This window comes from Oncorhynchus nerka, linkage group LG12 (assembly GCF_034236695.1).
Source record: "Oncorhynchus nerka isolate Pitt River linkage group LG12, Oner_Uvic_2.0, whole genome shotgun sequence".
Taxonomy (NCBI): domain Eukaryota; kingdom Metazoa; phylum Chordata; class Actinopteri; order Salmoniformes; family Salmonidae; genus Oncorhynchus; species Oncorhynchus nerka.
In genome coordinates, this window is record NC_088407.1 from 15,641,852 (window position 1) to 15,664,351 (window position 22,500).

General features: G+C 45.5%; 2 protein-coding genes across 3 annotated transcripts in view; both read left to right on the top strand.

Moving 5' to 3' along the window:
• Positions 1–971, top strand: part of gc2 (guanylyl cyclase 2) — a 48,650-nt gene extending 47,679 nt beyond the window's left edge. For both annotated transcript variants that reach the window (XM_065025276.1, XM_065025277.1), the window contains exon 27: positions 1–971. This exon is cut by the window's left edge and continues 770 nt beyond it. The gene's annotated coding sequence lies outside the window, so the exon portion shown is untranslated.
• Positions 972–5,679: 4,708 nt separating this feature from the next.
• The window catches only part of LOC115124667 (insulin receptor substrate 2-B-like), a 20,628-nt gene continuing 3,807 nt past the window's right edge, over positions 5,680–22,500 (top strand). Inside the window, exon 1 of the mRNA XM_029654101.2 lies at positions 5,680–10,180. Coding sequence (XP_029509961.2) covers positions 5,995–10,180 — 4,186 coding nt within the window. The 5' untranslated portion in view covers positions 5,680–5,994. The remainder of the gene's footprint in view (positions 10,181–22,500) is intronic.

The window sequence follows — 22,500 nt, forward strand, 5'->3', positions numbered from 1 at the left end:
GGACTATCATTAGAAGTATCAGTGTTACTCAGTAAACCACGGATCGGATCTGTCCAGTGAGTCTACTCGCTTGGTGTCCCATAAACGCTTTGCTCAAAGCCTCTTCCTGCTTTTCTTCTCCTCCTGATTTCCTCCTTCTCATCCTCCTCTCTTCGTGACGAAACAGTCTCTCTTGGTCGTCATGCTCCCTGCATTCACACTCTGTCCGTCCGCTGACTTACTGAAACACAAGCTTTGCTTTTTCTTTTTGTTCTTGCATGTTGTGTTATGTTGATGTTCTTTAATTGTAAACCTCGGACTCTTCCAGAAAAACTCTCCCAGAATTTTGAACCTGCATAGGTCAAATCCAATTGTATTTGTCACATGAGCTGAATACAACAGTTGTAGGTTTAGTTACGAGCCATTTCCCCAACAATGCAGTGCAAAAAACAACAATTTCAAAAAATATGATGGGTCAGTGACGGGTTGCTGCAGATGTAAAAATCCCCATATAAAGTGATACGTTTGTGTAAAAATCCACATATAAAGTGATACGTTTCTGTAAAAATCCCCATATAAAGTGATACGTTTCTGTAAAAATCCCCATATAAAGTGATACGTTTCTGTAAAAATCCCCATATAAAGTGATAAGTTTCTGCAACATGTGTATAACACATCTGTGAAAGTATATACTTGGGGCCTAGAAGGGACTGTTGTGTATAGTATGTGCTCACTGAGACACTTTGTATGTGAGAGACAATTCATCAAAATATCACCTGTAGAACTTCTCTGATGTACAAACACTCTGATGACGCACAAACATTCCTCTACGGAATCATTCTTTCCATCATCAGTTTTCAACACGCCTGTATTATAACCAAGTCAAGACGATATAATATTTTGTTTGTTTACAGGTGTTTATTGTATTTGTGTATAATTGTGTACTGTAACTTGTTAGCATGGCTTGCAATACAAAATTGTGAAAATTGTCACTACTGGTCAGTTAACCCACAATAATGCACTTTCATGCCGTGTATGTGACAGACAATATGTAGGTCTTCAGTATGGTTATATAGTTCAAAGATGAAAAGATGGCACAGGGGTACAATAAGCGTATCTGCTAGATCACAAATACTGTATTTTTGGTATTCTGAATGTCATTCAAATTAGATACACAGAGGTAAACCTAATAGCCTGGTAAACTATGAAAACAATTTGTATCGGTGGCTAGTAGAGGTCATTTATTCCACCCTTTTCCCATGTGCTGTCCCCACTCCACATGTCACAGGTTTTAATCGGTAGAGATTAAAAGGGACTTTTCTAACATGCAAACCAATCTATATTTTTAGAATAGGTTCTAATTAGGTTAGACTCAGGGTTAAGGGTTTGGTTAAGGCTAGGGTTAAGGCAAGGATCAGTTTCAAATTTTGGCTAGTCGGTTTACGTGCCAAAAAGTCCCTTTAGTCTCACCAAAAGAGTTTTAATTAGACTCCAACGCCCTCTGATGGCAGACAGAGCAGATGCATCAGATGGGGACCCAGAATGCAGCTGGGATTGGGATTATCTACTGCTCTATTCCTGTCCCGACCAGTCTGTCTGCTCCTAGAACATCATGTACAGGGGGGGCCGGATTGTAATCCCACTATAAACCTGCTTATAGAGATATGGTGCCTGGGAATATATATCAATCTACCAATGGAGGCTGGTGGGAGGAGCTATAGAAAGACGGGCTCATTGGAATGGATGGAATGGAAGATAGTTTCCATATGCTTACATTTGACATTTGTGTCATTTAGCAGACTAAGTACAGTAGTGAGTGCATACATTTTAACACTTTTTTTCATTCTGGTCCACCATGGGAATCAAACCCACAACCCTGGCGCTTGCGGCATGCTCGACCAACTGAGCTAAATGAATTCCATTCCAACCATTACAATGAGACAGTCCTCCTATAGCTTCTCCCACCCAGCCTCCACGGGTGTCAACAGTACAGTACCATTTACTGTACTTCTGAGTGAGCAGAGCACAAGTATGAGGTTTGCAGGTTTTAGTTCCTGCCCAGTACTAAACACACCGTTTTGACATGATCAATTAACTATAATGAAATGTCATGCATAAAAGAGAGGAGACTAGAGTGCTCTCATCTAGGAAACTGTTATGTCATCTGTGGTTTAGTGGTGTGTGAGGAGGGGGGGGGGTGAAAGGGGAGGATGAAGGGAAAGGGGAGGGAGGAGAAAGGGAAGGAAAGGGATGGCGGGTGAGGATTGGGCAGGGAGATATAGCATGATATGTGTAAATATGGAAATTAGGTAAACTACTAATACTATTCTGCACAGTTTAGTATATCTCCCGCTTGAGGAAACCTATCCACCACGGTTCTATTTCAGTTCTATTTTCATGCATTTTGGTAAAAAAATAACCCAAAAATACACAATAGTTTGAAGTTGTATTAGTCCTATATAAAGGGGTATGCACATGGTATGCACATGGTATACACATGGTATGCACATGGTATGCACATGGTATACACATGGTATGCACATGGTATGCACATGGTATACAGATGGTATGCACATGGTATACACAGTAAACGGCGACCCTGCAATACTGAATGAAAAAAAATAAACAGACAGGGCAAAGACTATTAAATTAAATTAAAAGTTAGTTGGTATCATGCCTTATATGTTATCAGAAAATGTCTCGCTGAATCAATTGCACATAATCGTCTCTTAAAACTCTTATCTTAATGTTTTTAATTTTTATGACTCATATTTTGAAACAATTGTAATGTTCCCATAATCTAGACCTAGATTCAATGAGATCAGCTGTTAACCAGAGATAGCAGACACCCGCATAGCAGATGTTTTGTTGGTGTCAGAGGTAGTGGAACTGCATTGGAGCCGTCAAATCAAATCGCTGAGTAGCTGCTCTTGCGATCATTGTCACAAAGCCACACACCCGACCCCACTCGCGTTAGAAGTTCAGAACGAGAAAGTGTAGGCCAGGGATCATCAACTAGATTCAGTCACAATTTGTACACTTCAAATTGACTGCAAGAAGCCCAAACAGATATACTGTTTTACTAAAGCATAATCATTTCAAACCTTGCTTATGTTAAATGATCAGGTGTCTTTCTATTATGCATGGAATACTTGGGAACAGATTTCTTAAATTAAAATCCATTTGAGATGATTTCCTAGTGTTTTATGTCCAACAATAAAAAAAAAATACAAATAAATATTTGTTTCTTTTTTTTTGCTAAAAAACTTGGGGGGCCAAATAAAAACACCTGGGGGCCAAATTCTGTCCACAGGCTGCCAGTTAGGGAACCCGTGTGTAGACTATATAGAAATAATTACACTAAAATTAAAAAATCATTCAAATAAATAAGGAGGTTTTCTATCATCCTACTGGAGGTATAGATTACACCTCACATTCCAGTGTTCTTAATGGAGGTGTAGTTTACACCTCACATTCCTGTGTTCTTAATGGAGGTGTAGATTACATCTCACATTACAGTGTTTCTAATGGAGGTGTAGAGTACATCTCACATTACAGTGTTCTTAATGGAGGTGTAGATTATATCTCACATTACAGTGTTCTTAATGGAGGTGTAGATTATATCTCACATTACAGTGTTCTTAATGGAGGTGTAGATTATATCTCACATTACAGTGTTCTTAATGGAGGTGTAGATTACATCTCACATTCCAGTGTTCTTAATGGAGGTGTAGATTACATCTCACATTCCAGTGTTCTTAACGGAGGTGTAGATTACATCTCACATTCCAGTGTTCCTAATGGAGGTGTAGATTACATCTCACATTACAGTGTTAGAATTTGTAAACAAGGCTGCATGGGATTTATGTCAATGTGACTCTGTGCAGCCAATGGCAATGTCTGCTTTAGTTGATAATGCAGAAAGCCTGTTGTGTATTTGACAGCTCTAACACAGTTCCACCACAGACACCGTCAAAGCAACTGCTATGTGGATGTCGGCAAAAGCAGATCTGATTGAATAGAGCCCCTATTCACATTATGACCAAAGACACTACTGTTGTGTATTTACTTAAAGGGGCAATCAGCAGTTGCTACATCCATTTTTGGACTTATACATTTACAATATGTACCCATTTATTCTTGAAGAATATAATTTATAAATGAATCGTAAGCTTAGTTCAACATGTGTATCCCATCAGAACCCAAAATATAATGTTTTATGACAATGTTTTTTAAATAAAGTAATTGTAAACAAACACTGTATAGCCTAAAAACATGATTAAAACGACAAGTTTCATATCATGGCTGGTCAGTCCTTGCATCCATAGCCCTGTCTTTGAATTTGAGAGAGGTTACTTTTCTCCAGCCCCATCTCCCTGCTTTGTAAGGAAACAGTGTTGGGGAGTAGGCTTTGTTATTGTTTTAACTGCTGATTGCCTCTTTAACAAGTGAGGTGTTTGGATAGAATGAATAACTTGTTATGATGCTTTACACCCATCCCTGTCTCTCTGGGGTTTGACCAGACAGGGCACGGGTCAATGATTTTTCTCAAGCGCCTGAATAAATACCTCGACACGCTCATGCTGAGTCATGAGGAGTCACACCACTACAGCAAGCAAATAACAAATCATAAAAGGAATGCAGAAAAACAAAACAATATCAATAGATTTCAAAACATCCACTGTGACCCCTGGCTTTTGCCTATCGGGGGTCGCGCATAAAGTGTCTCAGAGCAGGAGAGCTGATCTTTTTTAATACAATTATGGAGATGGATGACCTGTTCCTAGATCAGCACCTTTACTCGTCGTGATGTGTGTTTTGTCCTATATTATTATTTTATTTATTTGCATTTTTTAAATCCCAGCACGTCCCGCAGGAGGCCTTTTGCCTTTTCAAATCTAATAAAAAAAAAAAAATTGGTCGAAATGCTTGTGCTTCTAATTCCGACAGTGCAGTAATATCTAACAAGTAATCTAACAAATTCACAACGACTCCCTTATACACACAAGTGTAGAGGGATGAATAAGATGGCCAATGGAAGTCAATGTAAATAAGAATTTGTTCTTTTCTGACTTGCCTAGTTAAATAAAGGTTAACTAACTCTTAGAAACATTCCGAATATTGGCCCTGAAATAACCGGATAGGTGGGATTCATAGCATTACAATGGGTTTAGGGTAGTCCCTGCCATGTTGCTTACACCTATCCAGTTCTTTGAGATCTGCAAAGTATACCAAAGTGGTAGGAGATAAGGAAATGTTTTAGGGCACATATGGCCTTCAATGCCTACAAATAAGTAGCACAGGAGAAACTTGCAATATGAAACTTGCAAACTAAAACAGCACAGCCATTGGTCCATGTGGTCACACTGTGATTAGATAACCTCAACGTCAATCAACCATATTGTCCAATGAGAGTGGTAGCATCAACGAACGCCTATCACTCTACCGATAATCATTGGCCAGTCAAATGTCGATCATCACAAAAACGTACCCTCCTCTTTTAACCTCAATGACACTCCGTGCGAGATCATTAGTCGACCGTATTGACGTAAAACACGAATCACCCTCAATTATTGGCTGTTTTACCTGTCAGTTCCTGTCAATCTCGCTGAACGTCCAATGAGAATCCCCGACTCGCTCATTATTCCTCCTGCTTATGGGTACGCGCAAGTCACGTGATGTTTGTGCTCCGCTCGGTAGAGTTGTGTACAGAGGGAGAAGGGGACTGATTGCTAGCTAACGATTAAAGAAACGGGGTTGAACGTGGAAACATTTCACACGATGGGCTTCCTTTCCTAAAAGCGTACATTGGATACCTGTTTGTGACGAAGAGGCCTGGACCGGCCGTTTTCAAACAGAACCAACATACATTTACGCTTGTATTGTAGCTAACCATCGCGCCGTGTAGCCACAGCACAACACAGCAGCGCCAGTCGGAGCCCGTCTCCAAAACAAGAATGGGTTCTAGGTCCACAGCACGGTTTAGGTAAAGTGACCTTTGGTTGTGTTTTCTAAATGGCAAATTTCACGAATTACCAAGAAAGCAAAGCGGCTATGTTGTTAGTGGAGACGCAACAGAGGGCCATCGGGACGAAACCAGCTGCAGCCAATGATGGAGACACCTCGATCGGGGAACCCCCTTCCCCGTTATTGAATATCGGTGGTGTCGGGGCCAGCGGAGCTCGTTTCCATCAGCACTTGCCGCCCTCCAGCCACCACCACTACCCCCAGAGCTCGCTGCCCAAAGGACAACAACACCCGCTGTCGCACCACTACCAGGCGGCGACGGAGCATCATCTCTCTGTTGAAAACATCACGGAGTCCCCGGTAAGGAAAGCCTCGTCATCGTCTTTGAACCTGGTACAGCAGGACCCCGCTGCTAGCCACCACGCACTCGCTGCGTCGGTAAACGCGGCGTCGGCCGCGATACAACTAGCCGCGAATGCTAATGTTAGCGTGGCTACCTCAGAAGGTGTAGTGGACGACATTCAGAAGTGTGGCTATCTGCGGAAACAGAAACACGGCCACAAGAGGTTTTTCGTGCTGAGGGCGGCAAGCCACCTAGGCCTCAGTCGGTTGGAGTACTATGACAGCGAGAAAAAATTCCGTAACAGTCTGCGGTCTGCTGCTGCGGCAGCTGCAAACGGTACGGTCGCCCCTTCTCCCCCGAAAAGGGTGATCTATCTGTATCAGTGCTTCACTGTCAACAAACGAGCAGATTCCAAAAACAAACACCTCATAGCCCTCTACACTAAGGATGAATACTTTGCTATTGTAGCTGAAAACGAGCAGGAACAAGATGACTGGTATGTAGCGCTGAGTGAACTGATGAGTGAGGGGAAAAAGGGGCATCTAGACTCGGACGAGTTGGATGATGGCTACGGTACCGTCACACCAGGTACGGTTTTCAAAGAGGTGTGGCAGGTGAACGTGAAACCCAAAGGGCTGGGTCAGACCAAGAACCTCACAGGTGTGTATCGTTTATGCCTCTCTACTAAAACTATCCACCTGGTCAAACTAAACTCTGAGACGCCATGTGTCAACCTTCAGCTGATGAACATCAGACGCTGTGGACACTCAGAAAGCTTCTTCTTCATGGAGGTGGGTCGGTCATCCTCTATAGGCCCTGGGGAGATATGGATGCAGGTAGATGACTCTGTAGTGGCCCAGAACATGCATGAGACCATCCTGGAGACCATGAAGGCTCTGAAGGCCTTTGCTGAGATCCGCCCCAGGAGCAAGAGCCAATCTTCTGGCTCCAACCCCATCGCTTTTATCACCACCCGCCGTCACCTAGGTAACCTGCCTCCGAGCCAGACAGGTCTCCAGCGCCGCTCCAGGACTGAGTCGGTGGTTGGGACGCCGCCGTCGAGTAAGAGCTCTGGCGCCAGCGGCTATCGCTTCCGAACATCGAGCGAGGGTGAGGGGACGATGAACCGGCCATTCCGATCCGTTACTGGCAGCCTGATCCACCTGAACACTGCCCGGATACACCTGGGGCGCCAGGAGGGCGGGGTAGGGGCAGGGAATACCGGGAGCACCGGGGTTGTAGGGCGCTACGCCAGGGCACTACCAGGGTCCACCTACCACGCCCGCTCCGCCTCGCTCCCCGTCTCCCACTTTCCCTCCACCACCTCCCCCGTCAGCGTGTCCAGCAGCAGCGGGCATGGCTCTGTCTCCGATACCCTTACCCGGCCCTCCTCAGCGTCCATCTGCGGTTCCCCCTCGGACGGAGGCTTCAACTCCTCAGACGAGTACGGCTCCAGCCCTGGGGACTTCCGCTACTTCAGGGTCCGGAGCAACACTCCTGATTCCCTTGGCAACACCCCACCAATCAGAGAAGAGAACTGCATGAGCGACTACATGGCCATGGGCTGGCACCGTGAGGTGTTTGGAGCCGCCAGCGGTGGAGGGAGTAGCTCTGGCAGTGCGGAGACGCCCAACCGGGACGAGAGCACGTCGACGGATGATGACAGGTCCCTGAGGAGACGTACCCACTCGTTCACGCGGCCCGGGGGTCAGGGGGCTGTTGCCGGCGGCAGCAGTGGTGTGACGGTGTACCAGAAGATGACCCAGACCACCTTCTCGCTGGACGAGTCGGTGTCCGTGGGAGAGGCCCTGTCTCTCGGCCGCACTGACAGCATCACCCAGCCTTCCTCCTCTTCTTCTTCCCTCCGCTCTGACTACAGCTCCTGCTCAGAGCACAGCCAGGGCCGACCCCCTCCTTTTTCGGCCAAGGAGGACAGCGGCTACATGCCCATGTTGTGTGGGGTGGCAGCCTCACCCTGTGATGCACCGGACTACATGCCTATGCAACCCAGCTCCCCCTCTCTTCACCACCACCATCCCCAGCACTCCCACTCTCCCCAGGCCCCCCGCCTAGCCCAACAGCCCACAGACCCCCGTGGCTACATGATGATGCTACCAGGGGGGCGGAACTCCTCTTCCCCAGTCCAGGCCTCCCCCAGCTCCCACAGCAGTAGCAGTAACATGGGTCTGGGTGGAGGTAGTGTCAGTAGTTCTGGTAGTATAGTGGAGCGGCCCGAGAATGGAGAGTACATGGACATGTCGTACAGCAGTAGCGGAGGAGGTGGAGGGGACGCGGCAGGGGGACGGAAGTTCTCCAACGAGGGGGGATACTACGCACTGAGCAACCCTGAAGGGAGAGACCCCAAATCATACAACTACAGCCCCTACTTCTCCCTGCCTCGCTCCTACAAGGCCCCCGCTGCGAGAGAGAGGGAACAGAGAGAGAGGGAACAGAGAGAGAGGGAACAGAGAGAGAGGGAACAGAGAGAGAGGGAACAGAGAGAGAGGGAACAGAGAGAGAGGGAACCGAGAGCGCGTGATGAGTATGTACCCATGAGCTCCCCGGCAAAACCAGTCTACTCCCAGGTTGCGACCGCCAACGTCGGCGAGAGGGGCGTGACGACGAGGGGTGTTGGTAGTGGGGGGTCTGACACCCCTCACATCCTCCCTCACGGCTACCCGCCCCCTCCCTACGGGGTGCACCACCAAGCGGCTAACGGTGACCGTCGGACGACCCCGGTCCGGCCCAACCGCCTCCCCCTAGGGCGCCGCAGCTTCCACGGGTCACTGAGGGTCAGCGAGCCGGACGCCGCCGAGGTACTCTCCAGCCCTGGAGAGTACATCAACATCGAGTTTGGGGGCCGCTACGGACCCCCAACGGCCTGCCCCCTCTCTGCCCAGGATGGCTCACCCTCGGTGGGCTCTGCTGAGCAGCGCCACTCCCCTCCCCACCCCTATCCTCAGAACCAGGACTATATGAGTGTAGAGGTGGGGGTTGGAGGTGGGGGTGATGATGGAGGACGCCTGGCTAAGAACAAGTCTCCCAGACCCTCACTGGTGGCTCCCTGGAACCCACCCAGCTACATCCGACCTCTTGCCGCTGGGGCCTCCGTGAGTGGGGCCCCTGGTTCTTCTGGAGCACGATTGTGGACGGGGACAGATGACTACACAGATATGACCTTTAACCTCAGCAGTGGTGAGGAGTCGCGGGGGTTACGGAGTAGTCCCACGGCCATGCTGCAGCACCTGTGTTTGATGGAGAGCTGCTACCCCCCCACCTTAACCCCCACTTCTGCCTCCCCTCCCTCCTCCAGCCCCCAGCTTGAGCCCATCAAGGTGGTACGTGCGGACCCCCAGGGGCGACGCCGACACAGCTCCGAAACGTTTTCCTCATCCTCCACCTCCGGAGGAGTCGGAGCCACAAGCTCCAGCCCCAACCCCAACCCCTCCTCGGGCTCAGCCAACCCCTCGGCCCTCAACGTAGCTCATCTGGCCGAGAGCTCCAAGTGGACCGGCTCTGGCTCCTTTGACAGTGTGTGGATGTGTGTTGAGGGGGTAGGGGGGGACTCGGCCGGTCTCCCTGCCCGTCCAGGGCCTTCTGATCTGGGCATTGCCTCAGCCTCATCTGTGTGTCCTCCTGGGGGTCGGATGTGCAGGAACATGTCTGTGGGGTATCAGAACGGACTCAACTACATCGCCCTGGAGCTGAGAGAGGACCGGGACTCTAACCCTCTACCCGTACCGCAGCAGCAGGGAGGCACCGGGCATGGTACCGGGGTGACCCCCAACGCCCCCCAAGCCAGTAACCTGACTGTGCCAGTAGCAGAGGACAACGGAGCCTATGGCAGTATAGACTTAATCAAGTCAGACAGGATGACTGCCACGTCCAAGGGTGAGTGACAGAGGGATTGTTGGGGGGGGCATACGTGTGTCTGTCTACATGCATGTGTCTGTGAGGCTTGGGCTGTATTTTTAAAGTTAATACCAGCAGTCAACTTGTGCAACGTGTTAGGAGATAAAGCAGATGGCGTTCTTCATTTCACCTGTCACATTATTTAACGTTATGAAGTTTACCGTAGTTCCCCAGAACAGTTGAGCCAGTCAGGTGTTTGTTTGTGAAGAGCACAATGGGAGAAAGCCAGAACAGGTGAGTCCAGTCAGGTGTTTGTAAAGAGCACAATGGGAGAAAGCCAGAACAGGTGAGTCCAGTCAGGTGTTTGTTTGTAAAGAGCACAATGGGAGAAAGCCAGAACAGGTGAGTCCAGTCAGGTGTTTGTTTGTAAAGAGCACAATGGGAGAAAGCCAGAACAGGTGAGTCCAGTCAGGTGTTTGTTTGTAAAGAGCACAATGGGAGAAAGCCAGAACAGGTGAGTCCAGTCAGGTGTTTGTTTGTAAAGAGCACAATGGGAGAAAGCCAGAACAGGTGAGTCCAGTCAGGTGTTTGTTTGTAAAGAGCACAATGGGAGAAAGCCAGAACAGGTGAGTCCAGTCAGGTGTTTGTTTGTAAAGAGCACAATGGGAGAAAGCCAGAACAGGTGAGTCCAGTCAGGTGTTTGTTTGTAAAGAGCACAATGGGAGAAAGCCAGAACAGGTGAGCCAGTCAGGTGTTTGTTTGTAAAGAGCACAATGGGAGAAAGCCGGAACAGGTGAGCCAGTCAGGTGTTTGTTTGTAAAGAGCACAATGGGAGAAAGCCAGAACAGGTGAGCCAGTCAGGTGTTTGTTTGTAAAGAGCACAATGGGAGAAAGCCGGAACAGGTGAGCCAGTCAGGTGTTTGTTTGTAAAGAGCACAATGGGAGAAAGCCAGAACAGGTGAGCCAGTCAGGTGTTTGTTTGTAAAGAGCACAATGGGAGAAAGCCGGAACAGGTGAGTCCAGTCAGGTGTTTGTTTGTAAAGAGCACAATGGGAGAAAGCCAGAACAGGTGAGCCAGTCAGGTGTTTGTTTGTAAAGAGCACAATGGGAGAAAGCCGGAACAGGTGAGTCCAGTCAGGTGTTTGTTTGTAAAGAGCACAATGGGAGAAAGCCGGAGCAGGTGAGTCCAGTCAGGTGTTTGTTTGTGAAGAGCACAATGGGAGAAAGCCAGAACAGGTGAGCCAGTCAGGTGTTTGTTTGTAAAGAGCACAATGGGAGAAAGCCAGAACAGGTGAGCCAGTCAGGTGTTTGTTTGTGAAGAGCACAATGGGAGAAAGCCAGAACAGGTGAGCCAGTCAGGTGTTTGTTTGTAAAGAGCACAATGGGAGAAAGCCAGAACAGGTGAGTCCAGTCAGGTGTTTGTAAAGAGCACAATGGGAGAAAGCCAGAACAGGTGAGTCCAGTCAGGTGTTTGTGAAGAGCACAATGGGAGAAAGCCAGAACAGGTGAGTCCAGTCAGGTGTTTGTGAAGAGCACAATGGGAGAAAGCCAGAACAGGTGAGTCCAGTCAGGTGTTTGTGAAGAGCACAATGGGAGAAAGCCAGAACAGGTGAGTCCAGTCAGGTGTTTGTGAAGAGCACAATGGGAGAAAGCCAGAACAGGTGAGTCCAGTCAGGTGTTTGTTTGTAAAGAGCACAATGGGAGAAAGCCGGAGCAGGTGAGCCAGTCAGGTGTTTGTTTGTAAAGAGCACAATGGGAGAAAGCCGGAGCAGGTGAGTCCAGTCAGGTGTTTGTTTGTGAAGAGCACAATGGGAGAAAGACAGAACAGGTGAGTCCAGTCAGGTGTTTGTTTGTAAAGAGCACAATGGGAGAAAGCCGGAGCAGGTGAGTCCAGTCAGGTGTTTGTTTGTAAAGAGCACAATGGGAGAAAGCCGGAGCAGGTGAGTCAGTCAGGTGTTTGCAAGTCACTCTGGATAAGAGCGTCTGCTAAATGACTTAAATGTAATGTAATGTTTGTTTGTGAAGAGCACAATGGGAGAAAGCCAGAACAGGTGAGTCCAGTCAGGTGTTTGTTTGTAAAGAGCACAATGGGAGAAAGCCGGAGCAGGTGAGTCAGTCAGGTGTTTGTTTGTGAAGAGCACAATGGGAGAAAGCCGGAGCAGGTGAGTCCAGTCAGGTGTTTGTTTGTAAAGAGCACAATGGGAGAAAGCCGGAGCAGGTGAGTCAGTCAGGTGTTTGTTTGTGAAGAGCACAATGGGAGAAAGCCGGAGCAGGTGAGTCCAGCTGTGTATTGACAGGGGTCTTGTTTTAAATTGAAAGTTAAGTGGTGTTTTGCTTCAATAGAGTGATCAGGGGCGTGCAACTGTAGTTTTCCTTCACATAAAATACATTAGTGCAACACATTCAGCAGAAAACGGATTCCTTTTCATCGGAGGACAGCAGAAGTGTAACGTTATTTGGCTGCCAGCCACACAAGTAGGCTAAATGAGTTTACAGTGAAAAAGCAAGGTATGTTTTGCAACAACGATGCATGGCCATCATATTAAAGTTCATAGAATGTAGCCAGCTACATTTCCTCATGTTTTTCTTCAAGGTGAACTAGCATTCTACCAGAGAACAGTAGCTACACATCTGTCAGAGACCTGTTTGCTGATAGAATGCCCGTTCGTGGAGAAGTGCAACAGAAGCACAGAGTTAGTCTGATCCCGAGGAGAAATTACAATAAGAAGCATTTTAGTTCTGTGTTTACAAAATGCAGCAAGATATTTCTTGTGTTGTTTAATTATTTTTTTCCTGTCTGGAAAAACGAATAATTCTGCATTAACTAGATAGCTAGTTATCTAAGTTAAGTGGCTGACTTAATAAGGTGACGGGGCATCATCATATTGTGTGTATTTTTGTATTTTTTACGTGTTCAAGAAGTCCCAGCCCTTTGGATGAGTTATCTGTACAGCTGCCACTGCTCTCTTTTCATTCTCTTGCATTTTTTCTCTCCTCTCTGTTGTCCGTCTGTTTGCTCCTCCCACATTTTCTGTGAGCAGAGCAGGCAGGGCCGTTGCCATAGCGACTCCAGACTCCACACAGACGCAGCGTGTCTGCTACTATAGAGCCAGTACTGTTCATTTGCACAATTTCTCTCCTTCACATTCGCTTGTAAATGTCCAAACTCACCAAAAAGAACATTCGGTTGCTCCTACCTAATATATGTATAACTAACTATATGTGCTGGACTGCCTGCCTATGCAATTTGGTTATTTTTTTTCCGTTTGTCCTCGTTAGTATACTTAGCTAGCAGCTTACATTGAAATTCGCTATTACATGTGCTAATTTTGTTAGCATTCTGATAGACACCCAATGGGTTTATACTAAGCTGGTAATACAGTAAATCCCAGGGTAGAGAACACTAGTCTGTGTGTGCGCGTGCTGGCCCTCCAGTTGTCGGCATGCCCTGCAGTGCTAAATGTAATAATGATAAGAGAGGGATTCTCACCTACTGTACTCCACACACTTCATTGACCAAGGTCCTGGCCATTGTGCCAAGGGGGGTCAAACAGTACCTATGGTAACTATGGAGAAACCTTGACCTGCAGTTGCCCGTGTGTGCGTTTCCACCAGAGAGAGAGAGAGTGTGAGTGTGTTCACTGCATTGACTCCTTGCTGCCCTCCTGGGCGAGGTTCTTCCTTAGTTTTGTTCCATAGAAAAACCAACTCTTCGTTTGTGGGTGTCGTGTGGAGATGTGTGTGGTTTTCCATAGAAAAATAAACTCTTCTCCAATAAAGCTTGTCATTGTTTGAAGTGTTTCCACTCTCATACTAGTGTGTGTGGAGTCATGCAGAGGGTCTTTGATGTGCTCTAATTGGCCCAGTGTGTCGGGGCACCACAGCAATAGAACAGAGCCACAGGAAATGCACCACTATCACAGGAATAAACTTCCTGTGACCTGCCTTCAGCAGCCAGCCAGGCCCATTTCAGCGCACCTTCTGAAACCGGGAAGTAGGCTACTGGGTCCTGTTCGTTTGGGCATGCTGTAGCAAAACCTTTTTACACAGAGTAGCGAGTGTGTTAGCTAGCTAGCTGTGCCCTTTCCTATCCCACATCCAAGGCCTCCTTCATAGTGTGACAATGTGAGCCTACTAGTTGTCTTGGTCTTGGAGCTGAGTTAAGGTCCTGTAGTAGAGATTGCTGAGAGCGTTAGCTAGCTGCTGCTGAGAGCGTGAGCTACCCTTTCCTATTTCACATCTATATTTACTGCTTTAATTTCAGACTGACAGTTATTTATGAGCTGGGTCTAGCAGTAGGCATGTGTGTGCTTCATCCCAAATTGCACCCTGAGCCCTGGTCAAAAGTAGTGCACTGTGTAGGGAATAGGGTGCCATTTGGGACACAGAATGTGTACTGGCACTAACGCAGGAAGGTGCACAGGCAACTGGATCGCCTTTCGTGTGTGTGTGTGTGTGTGTTTGCGTTTGCGCGAGCATGTTTGGTGTTGAACCTGAACTCTCTCTGATGTAAATACATACACACAGATGTTAAATATAATCTCAATATGTTAAATCAATTTGAATGTTTTAGTAGGATGTAGATTATACCGATTTATTGCTGTATAATAAGTTGCTATGACACATACAACAGGTAATCAACAAGGGACTATGCGTTCTATGGAAAAAATAATGAATGACGTGGAAGGGTTGTTCCACGACGTTCTAGCGAAGTGGAACTGACCTTCCACAGTTGCATTGTTTTCCAGAGAACGCATAGATTTCCTAGTTATAATTTGAAATGTGTTAATTTGCCAGTAGAAATGTGTTCAACATCCACTGAAGTAGCTAACAAGTCTACTTGCTGCACCCTCGACAACCACTGTGATTATTATTATTTGACCCTGCTGGTCATCTATGAACATTTGAATATCTTGAATATCTTTGAATATCTTGACCATGTTCTGTTATAATCTCCACCCGGCACAGCCAGAAGACTGGCCACCCCATAGAGCCTGGTTCCTCTCTAGGTTTCTTCCTAGGTTTTGGCCTGTCTTAGGGAGTTTTTCCTAGCCACTGTGCTTCTACACCTGCATTGCTTGCTGTTTGGGGTTTTAGGCTGGGTTTCTGTACAGCACTTTGTGACATCAGCTGATGTAAGAAGGGCTTTATAAATACATTTGATTGATTTGAAATGTGATACTAGATGGCTACAGATGAGGTGGTAACCAAACAGACCAAACAATGCCAATACTGTTTTCAATCCGACTTTTGCTTTCAAAAGAAGCTCAAACAAAACATACCATATGTTATAGGGAAATAATGCATGCTCTAGAACACCAATCAGAAAGGAGTATTCAACAATGCCATGGCATAACATGATGTAAGACTTACATACTAATACTACTGTAACAGCAACTGCTTCAAGTAGTGTTATCAGCCATTTCCATGGCAATGTAGTTTCATGTAGTTTCATGAGGCCTATATCGACTTGTATGTTAGTGTGTCCTTTGTTACTCATAGGTAAACGCCTCCTGTCTGAGTCAAAGCCAGAGTGTTTTCTCATGTAGGAGTATATTAGCCTCGTGACCTAACAGGCTAGCTAGCTGTTTACTGTTGTAAAGTGTGTGTACTATGGTAAGCCTGAATGTTTTCTCATATTCTCTAGGATTGGGATCATCAACTAGATTCAGCCGCGGGCTGATCTTTATATTTGACATGTTCTTCAATGGATAGTTGGTGGGGCGGGAACGGTCACGTGTCTCTCTATTGTTCGTGGGAATACTTGCCAACACATTTTTCCCAAAATGTCTTAGAGCTGATTTCCTGGTGTTTTTATAGTCTCGTGTCCAACAATATAAAACCAATAATAATCATGTCATTCTAAAATCACTAGTGGGCCATCCTGCTGTAGGATGTTGAATGACTGTGTGATAGTTGTAGGCTTTGCTGGGGAGTGAATGTTCTCCCACATTCAGATAGGAGGAGGACGAATATGAAATTGGTTGAGTAATCAAATTCTTGGGTTACTATGTGCCTCAAAGGGAAACAATCTACTCCAATGCTTTTTAAAATTAATTTTTGGACATAAAAGACAGAAAAAACAGTAGCAAATCCGCACCAATGGATTTTGATTTCTGAAATCTGTTCCAAAGTATTCCCACGCGTAACAGAGAGGTGTGTGTGTACATTCTAGGTACATGCCATGTCGTTTTCCCCCCAGAATTAAACTGGAATGTCCACTAGTGACACTCTGAAGAGCCCAGGACATGATATAACAGCTCCTGACACCCCTAGAGATGCCCTCTAGCACCTCTAACCCTCCACGAGACCTCATCTCTGGTCTAAAAGTGACAGTGGAATAGCCTAGTTATTGCTCTGGTTTTCCTGAGAGACTCGCCAGGGTCCGTTTTGCCGGAATTGTGATGTCATCAATTAGAATATTCCTTCTTCTAAACAGATTCCGATTGGGAAGGAATTCTACCTCCCCGTAAAGGGGCATTCCTTATCAGCCAGTATTGCCAGATAGTATTGTCGTTAACATAACGTGTGTGGTCCTGTACTGTAGAGTGTGTGTGTGTGTGTGTTACTCTACTGTAGTGTGTGTGTGACTACTATTCCCTCACTGTATTGCCGTTTCTCCTTGTAGTTTGATCCTCCACAGATGGTCTTGATAAAAGAGCAGGTTTTTACTAGTTTAACTCTCTCCCTATAGGAATGTGATGTTAGCTAAGTTTATTAGCCACACAGACACGGGGACATGGAGAGGGATAATGCAGAGGCAGTTGTTGTTGCTAATGTTTGCGCTGTGTGTGTTTTGGCATTGCTGGCTTCTAAATGGACACACACACTTGCCTTTTGTCCTTCTGAATTTCAAATTCAATAGGCCTATTTAGGGTGTGTGTGTGTGTGTCGGAGAAATTGTATTTTCACTGAACAAAAAATATAAATGCAACAATTCCAATGATTTTACTGAGTTACAGTTCATATAAGGATATCAGTCAATTGAAATGAATTCATTAGGCCCTAATCTATGGATTTCACATGACTGGGCAGGGGAGCAGCCATGGGTGGGCCTGGGAGGGCATGGGCCCACCCACTGGAAAACAATGTTGCCAAAGCGAAGTGTTACAAACAAAAATTATGAAAAGAACGGCCGACAAAAACAAGAATACTACCTATAAAACCATAATGTATAAAACAAAGAAATATACAAAATACTACCTATAAAACCATAATGTATAAAACAAAGAAATATACAAAAATATAAGTAATGGCTCATGTTCAGAATCTAATTCGACAAACAATAAATGACTGGTGGTACTTATATTGTTTGTTACTTATTATACAGAAAATAGTAGGCTACATTCCATGTTTCCTGCATTAGCTCGTCTCTCTCTGTAGCAGTTTCTCTCTCTGTCTGTCTATGTTAAGCCTGTGATTTCCCCATGTTTCCTGCATTAGCTTGTGGCAAGCTGTGACGTACTGTGCTGCCAACTCTTTAACATCAGACCTTAGTTTGATTGTTCTGTGAATGTAGCACTTTTCAGTTTGAATTTAGGGAAGAAGGAATCTTCTATACTGAACAAAAATGGGGAGCCAGGCCCAGCCAATAAGAATCTGTTTTCCCCCACAAAATGACTATTACAGCAATACTTGTCTGCCTCTCTCTCTCTCTCTCTGCCTGTCGGCCTCTCTCTCTCTCTCTCTGCCTGCTTCTGTCTTGTCTGTCTGCCTTTGTCTCTCTCTGTCTCTGTGTCTCTCTGTGTGTGTCTGTCTCTGTGTGTTAAGTCTGTGATTAGTTGATAATACCATTAGCTGCCTAAGACACAGAGTAGGGGAAGGGGCTAATGCCCGGATTCTACAAATGTATAGGATGCATAAATGTGCCTTGGCCTACAAGGGTTGTGCTCCCGTGGAAATCTAATTAACATAATACAAAAATCCCCGTGGATATCGGTCTGTCTAAGCTAGAGAGATGTTTTTGTTGCATGGCCTGCATCTCAACCCACTGCACCTTCGATGTCGCCCTCCCGCACCTGCCTCAAAAGGAGTGGTGTTTGTCAGACCATGAGACATCCGGTCAAACCTTTTTTATTTTATTTATTTTTTTACTATTTTCTACATTGTAGAATAATATTGAAGACATCAAAACTATGAAATAACACATATGGAATCACGTAGTAACCAAAAAAGTGTAAACAAATGAAAATATATTTTATTTTTGAGATTCTTCAAATAGCCGCCCTTTGCCTTGATGACAGCTTTGCGTAGAGCTCCTCAAATGTTTTCCTTAGGTAAGGGCATACGTAAGGGATTTTACGGTAGTTTGAAGGCCTGTACAGCAGAAAGTCTCTGGTTACCATGGAGATGACCTAACTCACTGACTGAACTCTCCTCAAAGAGATCACATTTTAATTTGGGAGATCGCAAAACAGAACTGATACATTCAAGACGGGATAAACAAATATTCAGAAAATGATGAAACACATTTCTTTTAGTAAAAAAAAAACATTATTTCTATTACTTTCTAGCACATCAAGCTAACCAACAGGGTAGCCAGGTAGCTTTGTAACCATGGACTGTGTTTCTTCCATTGTGTATCTAAGCAGCTAGCCCGCTAGCTAGCAGCCTAGCTGGTGGAGGTTTTCCTTTTTAAACCAGGCCAGAGGAAAGCAACATTCACCTCCACAAATGCGGTTTACTTTGATGTCCATTTTGAATGAAGCACTTCAGGGTCTCATGGGAACCCTTTAACTTTTTCGCTTAATTGACTTAAAGTTAAGGAAACTTTATGGGAAAAGAGAAGGAGGAAATTCACTTTTTAAATCTGTTTCATGTAACTGGGCCCAGACCTTTTGGCAGAGGTCAAATGAAAGGTTACAATAGCCAATGAAAGACTTTTGGTTGCATTTTTAAAAAATTATCTGGCTTTACATGTTGTATAATGCACCTTTAACAGAAAAACACTGGTGTAAAAAACACTGAAATTTAAAAAGAAATGACATGTTAAGTAGGCAGGCATCTGAAAAATAACCTGTAACATTATAAATTAGGCTGTTTTGAATCCTACACGCACACTGACACACTGACGGGGTCATGGAGGGTGATAGTACAGCGACACTAGTGGGAAGAATGGCTCTTTATGATAGTACTTTGTGGGCATGGCTGGTTTCTAAATATACTCGCATGCACACAAACACACCTTTCGTTATCTCTTTTTCTGTGTCTCTGTCTCTCTGACGGTCACAGACAGACCCTTATGCCAGTGTTTTTCAAACTTCTCCTCTGGGTCCCTCAGCCGTTCCATTTATTCAATCTATTCCATAGGTAACACACCTGATTTCAATTGTCAACTTATCATAAAGCCCTTGAATTAGGTGAGCCAGTTCAGAGATACAGTGAAATGTCTGGGGGTCCCCAAAGAGAGTCCTTAGGCCAAGTGTAGGGCCCCATAAAAGCTTTATTTATTAAGTTTTGCCTGATTCTGTTTTGCTTTTTCCAAGTTGTATTTTTCTCTGCTTCTGTTTTTCCAGGTTTCTGGTTTTCCAGGTTTCCGCTCTCAAAAATCACACTTTTTAATATTTTTTTTATAGAAAAACAAAAACATTTTGAATCACATCAGGAGACTACTTTTATGGTCTGGGAAAATATGGAAGAGAATTAGAATTTGAGGTGTATTTCCCTTTTAATGGGTAACTATCCAATACACACAGGTCCAGGTTTGAGGCCGTCATTATAAATAAGAATTTGATCTTAACTGACTTGTCTAGTTAAGTAAAAAGTTACATTTAATGCAAGTGCCACCACCCAGAGACTGTTGTTTTGGATTACTGTGTTTCTGTAGCGCTCATGTTATTTGCATAGTTTGCAAAACAAGTGGCCACTGGATATCTGCAAATAATCATATCCTGCTGCCAGGTAGGCAAATACTACTCTGTAGTTACCATTTATTTGGAAAGGCTTTCCATCAACCTGCAGACGGTTATCAGTAGCATCAACGCTAACAGCTACACAAAGTATGGACTAGACATACGAGAGTTGCACACAAACAGACAGGGTCATTACCTGTGCCCCTTTAGGAAGTGGCAGGAAAATGCCACTTGACATGGATGGCATTACCACTTAAGTGTCATGCATCCCACCATTTTCATCAGGATATTTAGGCTACCTATTGGACTTGAGCCCCTTGGATGGAACTGACCCCAAGTCCCAAACTAGAGGGGGAGGAGGAAGGGTGAAGAAGAGTAGTGTCTAATTGGTCTACAATGTATCTAATTCCTTCTCCTTTTTTCTCTTCCGCCCGGCTTCAGCAGTCTTCTCAGGTCAACCTATTTCTCTCTCTCTCTCTGTCTGTCTCTGTCTCTGTCTGTCTCTCTGTCTCTCTCTGTCTCTCTAACTCTGTCTGTCTCTGTCGCTCTCTCTGTCGCTCTCTCTGTCTCTCTCTCTGTCTCTCTGTCTGTCTCTGTCGCTCTAACTCTCTGTCTCTCTCTCTGTCTCTCTCTCTCTGTCGCTCTAACTCTCTGTCTGTCTCTCTCCTTCTTTGCCAAATAACAGGTAGGGTTCAGGGAGAAACAGATGTGATAGAAAGAGGAAAGCGAGAGGGGCAGAGAAGGGTGAGAGAGATGGGAATTGGAGAGGATAGAGAGACCGACAGGACAGTGGCAAAGCTTACTGAAAAGTTTTCCTGTGTTGTACCACAGACCGTAGCTATCGGCTTACAGGCTAATCAGAGGTACTTAAACTGCAAGCTGATTTTAAAACCTGACCATTAACCTCATACCTAACCCAGACCTGACCATTAACCTCATACCCAACCCAGGCCTGACCATTAACCTCATACCTGACCATTAACCTCATACCCAACCCAACCCAGACCTGACCATTAACCTCGTACCTAACCCAGACCTGACCATTAACCTCATACCTAACCCAGACCTGACCATTAACCTCATACCTAACCCAGACCTGACCATTAACCTCATACCTAACCCAGACCTGACCATTAACCTCATACCTAACCCAGACCTGACCATTAACCTCATACCTAACCCAGACCTGACCATTAACCTCATACCTAACCCAGACCTGACCATTAACCTCATACCTAACCCAGACCTGACCATTAACCTCATACCTAACCCAGACCTGACCATTAACCTCATACCTAACCCAGACCTGACCATTAACCTCATACCTAACCCAGACCTGACCATTAACCCAGACCTGACCATTAACCTCATACCTAATCCAGACCTGACCATTAACCTCATACCTGACCATTAACCTCATACCTAACCCAGACCCGACCATTAACCTCATACCCGACCCAGACCTGACCATTAACCTCATACCCGACCCAGACCTGACCATTAACCTCATACCCGACCCAGACCTGACCATTAACCTCATACCTGACCCAGACCTGACCATTAACCTCATACCTAACCCAGACCTGACCATTAACCCAGACCTGACCATTAACCTCATACCTAATCCAGACCTGACCATTAACCTCATACCTGACCATTAACCTCATACCTAACCCAGACCCGACCATTAACCTCATACCCAACCCAGACCTGACCATTAACCTCATACCCGACCCAGACCTGACCATTAACCTCATACCCAACCCAGACCTGACCATTAACTTCATACCTAACCCAGACCTGACCATTAACCTCATACCTAACCCAGACCTGACCATTAACCTCATACCCAACCCAACCCAGACCTGACCATTAACCTCATACCCAACCCAGACCTGACCATTAACCTCATACCTAACCCAGACCTGACCATTAACCTCATACCTAACCCAGACCTGACCAGGAACCTCATACCTATCCCAGACCTGACCAGGAACCAAACGGGCCGAAAGGGAGAGGGACCTACCTGAATTTGTCCGATTTAAAAAATAATAATAATAATACTGGTAGGTTATTTTGTAAAATGTTTGGCTACGGTGTGACTAATGAATACAACTCAGTGTAACCCAGTTAGGCCTAACCAAACTAAAATAAACTGGCTACCTCTGGTTGTGGCTTCACTGCCTATGATGATGAAAAGGACTGGACATTCACTAGCTAGCCTGGCAGCTTACTTAGTAACAACACAAAACCATAGGGGTTTCTAATTGTTATCTGCGTTCTGAAGAGGGCTCGAACGGTCATGTGATGTTCACTCTCATAGCTTACTGTAGGTTAACTGTCTTCTATTCTGTCATATCAAAACGTTTCACATGAACCAATGAGGTGTTTAGTTTTGACAGTGTGTGAAATCATGTCGACTGGCTGGCTGTTGTTTTTGAGGGCCGAAGCCTTAGAGAGATTTAGCTTGGACAAACACTTACCCAGGCGCCAGACTCGTAATGCAGG